Consider the following 9,922-nt stretch of genomic DNA (forward strand, 5'->3'; position numbering starts at 1 on the left):
CAGGACATGAGAAGCTGGGTATTCAGTTCTAATATACACCGCCATTCCCCTAGCCCTAGGAATGGCATCCTGTTTCAAAATTATTGGCTTCTAAAAACCAATTATAACCAAAGTTTCTGAACACAAAAGAATATCATACTGTCTGGACGCAACTGTAAGGTCTTGAATATTTGCATGCAGACCACGAATATTGCAATACAATAGACGACACTGACAAAGTCTTGGACATACTGGTTCAAGATTTTGCTCAGTGTCTGCAGACAAGATAAGAATTAATGGCAATAAAACGATGCATCATACTTAAAAGCTAAAATAAAAATAATGATAACTAAAACAATATGTACAGTAGTACAAATAAAGTGATTGGTAAAATCCATAGACTAGATAAAAATTCGGAAAAACTGGTCAACATGGCAGAACCGATAAACCATACAAGGCTAAATATTCTCCAATATAGCCACTTCAATTGAAGGGAGGACAGTAAGCACTGTCTTGAAAAGAAATAGAAACATAAGGAAAGGGCAACCTCTTAATAAACCACCAAGCATCCATGGCCCATCTATTCAGCCTGCCCAACAAACCATTTCAGAAAAACATAAGGAATAAAACAATAATGCATAATAGTGTGCCCGAGTGTACCATCAAGCAAGAGAACTAACCCAAGATAGTGGAAGACCATGGTAGAGAGGCTATAGCATAACCCAAGACTAGAGAACAATGGTTTAATTTTGGAGCGTCATGCTCACAGAAGAGCTTCTTACCATAGCTAAAGAGTCTCTTCTACCCTTACCAAGAGAAAAGTAAGCACTGAACAATTATAATGCAATAGTTAATCTCTTCTCAGTGTTGTCAAGTGTATGAGGACACAGTAGAATGTGTAAAGAATAGGCCAGACTATTCTGTGTAGGGGTGAAATGTAAGTACTGTCTGGCCAGTCAAAGGACCCAATAACTCTCTAGCGGAAGTATCTCTACAGGTGGCTGGGGACCTGGCCAACCTACTACATACTGTTACTGTACTGTACTGCATGCAAAATTAACATTTATATTTTCTTAAACTTTTTGGACATATATCTGTTCAGTGTTTACTAACAAACTCGTAATTCTAGTGAAATACTTTATAGAATGTCAGCCTCTAATCAGAATGTTCGAAAGCCATTTGAAAATATTTATTGAAGGTTAAATACTTGGCTTCAGTTTGGTTTATAATAGTTACCTTAATTGTGTTCTTTAAAACTGTTAAATTTTAGTTTAAAAATTTGAATTAATTGTGCTTTTTTAAGTTTGCAGTATTACTCCTTATTTAATCAATACAGGGAACTTAGTAGAGATTCTGTCAAACTTGTTATATAGCCTACATAATCAAAATAATAATTAAATCTTGTTATTACAGAATTGCTCTGGGAAATGTGATGAATTTAAACCTTGTGTGCAATGCCAAGCATTCCAGACTGGAGAATACGCTCCTGATATTTGCCAGAAAAAATGTACTCTCTTCAATATAACCAAAGTCCCAGAAGTAAAAGGTATTGCTGAATATGTATTTCTTACTTTTAGTGTGAAAATATTCTGTAAGGGATGCTAGACTTAGTATCTTCAAAATAAGTTCTCAAAGTGGTAGCACTTGTCATAAAATAACATTGATTTCATAATTGATATAAAACTTAAAATTAGTCTATAGTTGAAAATGCGGTGTGTTTTGCATGAAAGAATTCCCAAAGTTTTTCGAATCTAATGTGGGGGAAGGGGTTATAAAAAGAAAATAGCCCGGTTTCCTCACTAAACACCTTGGTCCTGACATGTCAACATAGTCAACCAAACAGAATTCGTGATGCCAGCATACATAAACAGAAGTTCGTGATGCCAGCGTAGCCTACATATGATATACTGTATATTCAAAATATACTTAATTAGAAATGGATTAATTTACTCAAAAGTGTCCATAAAATATGCAATTTACACATAGTGACACTTTTGTGTAATCACTCAATTTTTGATTAAGTATATTTTGAATATACAGTATATCAAACGTACGCTGGCATCATGAATTCTGTTTGGTTGACTATGCTGACAAGTCAGTTCCAAGTCGTTTGGTGAGGAAACGGAGCTATTTTCTTTTTATAACACCTTCCCCAACATATTTTGCTAATTATTGCTTTCCCAGAATTTAAATAACCACCTAATTACTGTGCAAGAAGATGAGAACTGCAGGATTGCATTATTTTGGAGTAAATGGAGAGCGTGGTGTTGTAAACAATTACCAAATCTAGGCCTAATTTCACCGAATGGGGCGATTATTTTGACCAGTAAACTCTGGGTAGTTAAATTAAAAATGCACATATCTCCCATGAAAATTATCGTAAAAGGATAATTCACCACTTAAACTGTTCATATTGATGAGCTCTTTTCAATTATACATATAAGTAGCTAACTTTTGGGGCTATATTAGGTCATACATCCCCAAAATGTTACCACCAACTGAGAAAAACTAATGATTCATCCTATGAAGGAAAATAGTCAAGATTAAAATATATTAAAGAATGAATTGCTTATATTGACAATAATAAACAGAGCAACACTACCATCAAAATAATATGCACTTTATTAAATTCTATACACACAAGGGCATACAGTGTCTTTTCATAATAACTCTATTTTTAAGATGCCATGCTATGATCATTGCTATCTAGGTGGCACTTTACTATGATATTAAGATTGATATTTGATGATTTTCCTTTTTGAAAATGTTCCCAATAAAACTTCCTTTGAAAATTATTGATTTTATAAATTCTGACACTAAGGTAGGACAATTTTGCAACATGTTAAGTTCTATTCTTCAGACTACCCACGTTGAAGAAGGCTGTACCGTTAATCAAAGTCCTTGAAGATTTAGTAGATGACAAAATTATGTATATTTTGACAGGCTTCTTCATCAGATCCAACATCTACGTCAGAAAATGGTCGGAAACGTATAGGAAGCAGCATCAGTCAGAAAAAAAACAGTGTTTGTAGGAAACGCAGGGTAATTAGAGATAAAGATGTGCATCACGTTAACAACCAATGTTACAAATCTCACACTCTTGAAAAGACTAGCAAATCTTAAGAGTAATGTTTTAAACAGTAAAATGACTGCAGAAAAGAATATATCTGTCCATGACATCAGATCAAAGAACTCTTCTCAAGAGAAACCAATAGTCTTGTGCAAAATGTATGATCATCTAATGTTAGAACATATGGAGACCTTCATAATAATACGTTAAATACAACTTAGTGTATAACAAATTGTTTCAAAAATACATTTTCTGTTTCATTCTTATGTTGAAATATCAATGAAAGATTCAGTGTCAGAAAAGGTAGAAGAAGCTTCGAATAGAATTAGTTTATTTATTTCCTTATATCCTTTGTCACTGAGCTATTTCTCCCTGTTGGAGCCCTTGGGCTTATAGCATCCAGTTTTTCAACAAGGGTTGTAGCTTAGCTAGTAATGATAGTAATGATAATATTAATTGTAATAATAATATCAAATAGAGAAGTCGACCCTTCGACGAATTGGAGGTAAGGAAAGGGGATCTTTTCCCTAACTACGTAGTAACCAAATTCATAGCTTAAAAGTTAAATGCGTAGGAAAAGGACTGCAAATCCATAAAAGGTTCAATTTAAGTAACCTTCCTTTCTCTCTAATAACTATATCAAATAAATATGAAAGATAAAGATAAATGGTAGCCCCTCCCTCTTTCTTTTGATTCTTGTGTGAGTGGGAGAATATCTCTATCCAAATATGTTCGTATAATCACAAACACGTGACCTGCCTGAAGGAGATATGAATCAATGATAAGCTCCCAAATAACTAATTTTATTTATTAACGACTTTTATCAGTAATGTTGACAATGGCATATAAATTGAAATAATAATAACAGTAATGAAAATAGAATTGAAATTATCGTGTGTGACATTCAACGGCTTTGGTCATTAAGTTGGTTTAAGTTAGATGGCAGTTATTATGCACCCTGCGTGGAAGGAAGAGAGCGAGAGGATTCTTCTTTATTTATACGCGTGTTGCCTGCTGCCCTTGCCTTACATGGCCTCTGTCCCCCTCCCATAGCAGACATGAATTTGAAAGATAGCAAATTCCCCTACAGAGTCTTAGTGTTGGTGGGTTATCATATAGGGAATACACAGGGGTGTCACTGAGTGTCTGCTGAGGGTGTTGGTAGGGTGTGGACATAGGACGTCATAGGTGGATGGTCAGCAGCTTTGTCACTGCTCAGGAATGTCACAAGGAGGTTGTCGACATCCTACAGCAATCATCTCAACTTCAGTCGGCATTGAATGGGTGTCCTCTTCACCAGGAGTGGAGTTGTTGATTGAGATCTTTAAGTATGGGAAAGTTGCTGTTAATAATAACAAAAACTTTAGTCATCAGGTCTTTCATGGGCAAGGAGTTGACATCGGGAAGGGCGGCTCGCACAGGTTCTAAGAGACATTGTACTCAAAGGGCACAAAGTTGGTTCACTTCACAGGAACCATCTGCAGCAGGCTGAAGGGGAGTAATACTGATAATTTCTCTGGGGACCATTGATGCCTTTTGATCTTTTAACCATTGTTTAGAGAACTGAAAAATATTGGTTTTACGGATAGCTGGCGATAGCGAGTACTGCTCCACAAGGTGCAATCTGAGGGCATCATACTGTATAGGGATGTCCCTTCCCTCAAAAGGCCATGTTGCTTGAGAGGGTCACACCCTTGAGGTACAACAGAACCTCGTTGCGCTGAAAGAAGGTAAATGCTCCTTCAATGGCGAAGGGCAGGAATTTCTCTGTGGCAATGTAGATAGATGAGTTAATGCCAGTAGAGGATATCGTCGGAGGAATCTGCAGATGAAGCGGTAAGCTGGGAAGTTATCAATGTGACATGCCTGAAGGAGGTATGGATCAATGATGAGAGGTCAAGAAACTAACTTTATTTAATGAACAACACAGGTATTTTGTTAGGATTTAGGTAATTATAGCCATGGGGTTAGCAATAAATAATTCCCTATTGGCATTAGACTCGGACCCGTGATCGAACTATTGTTTCGTTCCTGCTAAAATAAGCATTGAACTAACTCCTCAAGATCACGGGAACCTAATGAAAATAATAAAGTAAATAAGCTGGTTATAAGCTACATATATAAAAAGCTGAAAGAATTTACTATTAAAATATTTACCCAAAATAGTATAATAACTTTCTGAAATGAATAGATAAACACTTAAGTATTAAGTTTTATACAATAACAAGCGGTTTGGACAGTCGAGTCTTTAGACAATAAGTGGCTTCCAGCAATCGTTCAGTAAAACTAATTCATTTTAGTATAAGCAGCCGCTCAGTACACAACGCGAAAACGTATTTACTGTGCGTGTTGTTTATTTAAAATATCGACGGTTCACATGCAGTGTCTCTGAAACACGTCTTGACTTCAAGGAACACCTCTTGAAAAAGCTCCAGTAATAAGGTAAGTATACTTCTCAATGCCGATGTGTGGATTAGGTTAGACCGGTCTATACCATTAATATTTCGCATTGCTTGTAGAGCATACAAGGGCGGAAGAGCTTTATGTTGTTAGACAAAAAAATGGTGAGTTTTCCTCTGTTGAGATAAATTATGTGTGTTCGCAGACCAAGCAGTTTATTTTGTATCTGTGCAATATACTATGTAATTTTTTGCATTGCAACTTTGTATATGATATTAAATTGCAACAATTTACATGCCCCAAAGAGTCTCATAACGGGGACAACTGCATGTGTATATTCAACTGCTTTTGTCAGTAAGGTTGAAGTTGTCAAAAATTGACAATATAATGATAATTGAAATTTGGTGTTTGTTACATTCAATGGCTTTTGTCATTTAAGGTGATTGGAGTCTAATCTCAGTTACTAAGTGCACTCTATGGAAGAAACAGAGAGATAGCATTCTTCTTATTTTTATTTGCAAATTTATTGAACGTGCATTACAAATAATTCATTGTACATGAAAATACTACAAAAAAGGCTTATAAAATTTATGGGTTACTTACTTACCCATTACTATCTTTCAATTAACAAAAGTCACAAGAATATAAAATTGACATTTTAATAAGAGGGGAATAAAGTTCATAAAACTAGAATAGGTGATAGAGCAAACAAACAAACACCTCCAGTCTGTCAAGAAAGCCAGGGAGTGAAAGACGACATACGACAGACATATCGACTCGATCACATAAACAAATTATTACAGACTATCTTGAGCAGTAAATTAGCCCCTATATTACGTTAATGCCCTTACTAGAAATAGTGGATAACTACTCATAACTTCATTCCTATTACTTAAATATAGACGTGACGAAGATTTCTCACTTAACATGACATCGAGTGGAATGAAGATGTAAGATAGCAAGCTATACTAATTTTTTTTTCAATAATGCGCATTTTCACTGGCCGCAGGGGTGCCCTGTTAGCTCTAAAAAGTTTCCTACTAGCTAATTGGTTAGAATTATTTTGTCCAACCAATCAGATATTAGGACACTTTTCAGAGCTAAAAGGGCACCCCTGCAAGTCAGTGAAAATGCGCTTCATAAAAAAGTGACTAAAGTGTGCAAGTAGTATTGCATCCGGTAGTACTGATGGTAGCCTACTCGGTGATGACGTACGATTTCAGCTGTACCGGGTGTCTCTCATACACAATGAGTGCGTCACCGTGCTTTGCACATTGAAACACTGGTCCTAGAGCAGTGGAGGCAATATTTCTTTGGTATTTTATTTCCTAAATTGGATTCCCATGACTAGCCTTTAAAAGGAAAGTCCAAGGGAGACCACACTGCACATTAATGTAAGAAATGATTTAACTAGTATTTTGCAAAATACCAAATATTGTAGTGCTTATTTGTTAATATGTTGTATTTTATTAACTGTATTTTCAGTCGACCAAGCAGTTGAAGAACAGTGTTTTTTCTTCGATGACAATGACTGTAGGATTATCTTTGCTTATAGAAGATATGAAAATGGAACAATTGAAGTCCGTGTCCAGGAGAATGTGGAATGCTCTACATCTGTGAATATGTGGGGTATGTATGTTACCTATTGATACTAAACTAGACATATATAATTCCTATGAAATTTGTCCATGATTGTGGCTGCTACAATAGTATTGTAAATTTTAAATTCATTACACAACTCTTTATACTTGGTGAAATGGACAGTAAAAAAATGTGTGAAATATAATGGTTTATCATGTATAATCTCTTAGTGACATTTGTCCTCTTGTATATTCTGTTCTAACTATTTGAAATACATAATATCTATATATGTTTTAGACCTTACGCATACAAAAATTTCAAGTCATTTGATCAAAAAATTTAAAATTCTTGTGAAAATAAATATAATTTAACAAGAAATTAGGTAGCAATTTCTCCAACAATAGGATCCAATTGCATTGAAAATCATACCATAAAGCTAGTTTATAAACCTAATAATTAAATGTGACAGAATTCTGATTTTCCTTTTCCTTTTCTTTCAATGATTTTATTCTATTCTTTCTTGTCTAGACACAAAAGAAAATCTTAAAAGAAAAAGGAAAATAAAAATTCTGTCACAGAATTATAGGGTTTTTATTCTTTTCTTTTTTTTCCAATGATAGGCTACCTTTCTTTCTGAATATGAACAATGAATAACCGAGAAACGGCTAGCGACATGCCAATAAGTATGATCTTGAGTTTAAGCTCCCACAGATTTACTATGTAACTTCTCTCTTTTATCCCTAGAGAAATCAAAATAACATTATTATGATAACCTTACTTTGTACTTCTATTGTTCATTCCTACTTCAAGGCTCCATAAGCGAGGTATTTAAACACCAATGTCAACAATGCCAACTGGGAACGTTTTAAGGACACACTCGATGACTCTATCTCTACTTACGACGAACCTGATACCATCTTAAAGTATAAATCCTATATAGATGGAAAAAAAACTTTTTGGTATGGGAAGATCAAGGAAGCCTCAGAACTCCATATCCCCTTCAAAACCCATAGGATCTTACCTTACACTAAAGAATCAGATTATCTCAAATTACTACAGATTCGTTATAATCAAGCCATAGATTTAATTAATATCCGAGGCCCAACACATCAACTTTTAGATTACATTCACAATATACAAGAACGAATCAAAATAGAATCTACTGAATTCATTAACTCAACCGGGGATGCTTTTCTAAATAAATGTGAAGACTTCTATAAATACCCAGAAAATTTCTGGAGAATGATACGAAAACTTTTAGGTTCAGCTTCTCAACCCATAGCCTACATCATCCATAACAATGAGAAAATCTATTCCCCTCAAGATCAGGAGGTGACTTTCAGAGACTTCTGGTCTAATATCTTTCAAGTAAATCCAATAGAAAATCTGAGGTTTGACCAACAACATGAGCAACATGACACTGAGACAATCCATTAACATGCTGATATTATAATTCCTTTTGATATAGTAGATCTTGGGAAGCTTGACGAAGATGTCACATTTCTCAAACCAATCCAACTCCGAGATATTATCAAAGTAATCAAAAGTTTCAGAAACAAAGCTCCAGGCCACTCTAAAGTCAACAAAATTATCCTTAAAAATCTTCCAAACCCAATGCTCGCCTTTCTTACTAACATCTTCAATGAAACTATGAGTATAGGTTACTGGCCAGAGTATTTCAAGAGAGCATTACTTTCTTTCGTAGGGGAAATATGGCAAAGATCTCCCCTCAGTCTCTAACTACAGACCAATATCCCTATTAGAGACGCCTGGTAAGATCCTTGAAAAAATCATAAAAGTAAGATTTGACGATTTCCTCGACGACAATTTGCATACAAACAACAATCAATATGGATTTACCAAGGGCAAAGGGACCCAACTTGCATTAGCCAGACTTAATGAAATTCATTGCAGTCCATTCAAGTCTTGGATGTAGCTGTAACCTAATTTCTAGAGATGTTAGTCGAGCTTTTGATAATGTATGGCATGAAGGTCTAAAATACATGTTGGAACCTCAATTACCCGATTTAGCAACCAGATTGTTGTGCAATTTCTTGGACAACAAAGTGGCCATGATTAAAATGAAAGAATATATAGGACCAGAGTTTCCATTACTGTTAGGAGTTCCTCAGGGTAGTGTTCTCTCCCCTTCACTTTATAACTTTTACATCAAAGATACCTCTCCTCCTATTCAAGGTTGCCTGCAAATCATGTTTGCAGACGATTGCACCCAAGTAATAACCTACCCTAATGAAAATAAACCAATCCTACAGAGAAAGGCTGTCCGGGAAATACAAAATTTAATAACTATGAAAATAAATGGAAAGTAACCACAAATATAAATGAATTTTAGCTTCTCTGAATTTCAGTTTGCAACCCCACAAAAATTATAATAGATAACGTTAGAATTCCATTTAAACAGAAAGTACAAATACTTGGGTGTAACTTTAAAATATCTGGCATCCTTTCTCATGTTAAGGCGAGAGTAACTTCATCTAGGTTGACTCTCAATAGATTAAAAAGGTTTCAAGATCTGTCAACCAAAACACAACTTCGTTTGTATAAATCATTAGTAAGACCTCAGTTGGAATACCCAACTATGATATTTGGAGCACTCAGCAAAACTTAAGTAAAATGCAGGCAATTCAAAACAAGACTTTGAGGCCTCCCTATTACAATAAAATTCAAGAATTGTATCAGCATTCCAAGTTGGAACCTCTCAATATCAGGTTCCACAGGCTTGGTCAGAAAACCTGGAATAAACTTGCTTTTGACGATGACGGCCTATGCACTCTCACAAGAAATCTCACTATTGAACATAATCGTAATCATAATTGGTGGAAGAGACTAGGGCCTATGGTCAATTGTGATCCTCCTAGGCCCAGATATGTA

At 35.2% G+C, this 9,922-nt stretch overlaps 1 protein-coding gene across 2 annotated transcripts in view; it reads left to right on the top strand.

Moving 5' to 3' along the window:
- Positions 1-9,922, top strand: part of LOC137623357 (integrin beta-PS-like) — a 1,240,954-nt gene that overhangs the window by 1,125,107 nt on the left and 105,925 nt on the right. For both annotated transcript variants that reach the window (XM_068354187.1, XM_068354188.1), the window contains 2 exons: positions 1,393-1,525; positions 6,935-7,078. In XM_068354187.1, coding sequence (XP_068210288.1) covers positions 1,393-1,525; positions 6,935-7,078 — 277 coding nt within the window. The remainder of the gene's footprint in view (positions 1-1,392; positions 1,526-6,934; positions 7,079-9,922) is intronic.

The sequence above is a fragment of the Palaemon carinicauda genome, chromosome 30, assembly GCF_036898095.1.
Source record: "Palaemon carinicauda isolate YSFRI2023 chromosome 30, ASM3689809v2, whole genome shotgun sequence".
Lineage (NCBI taxonomy): Eukaryota > Metazoa > Arthropoda > Malacostraca > Decapoda > Palaemonidae > Palaemon > Palaemon carinicauda.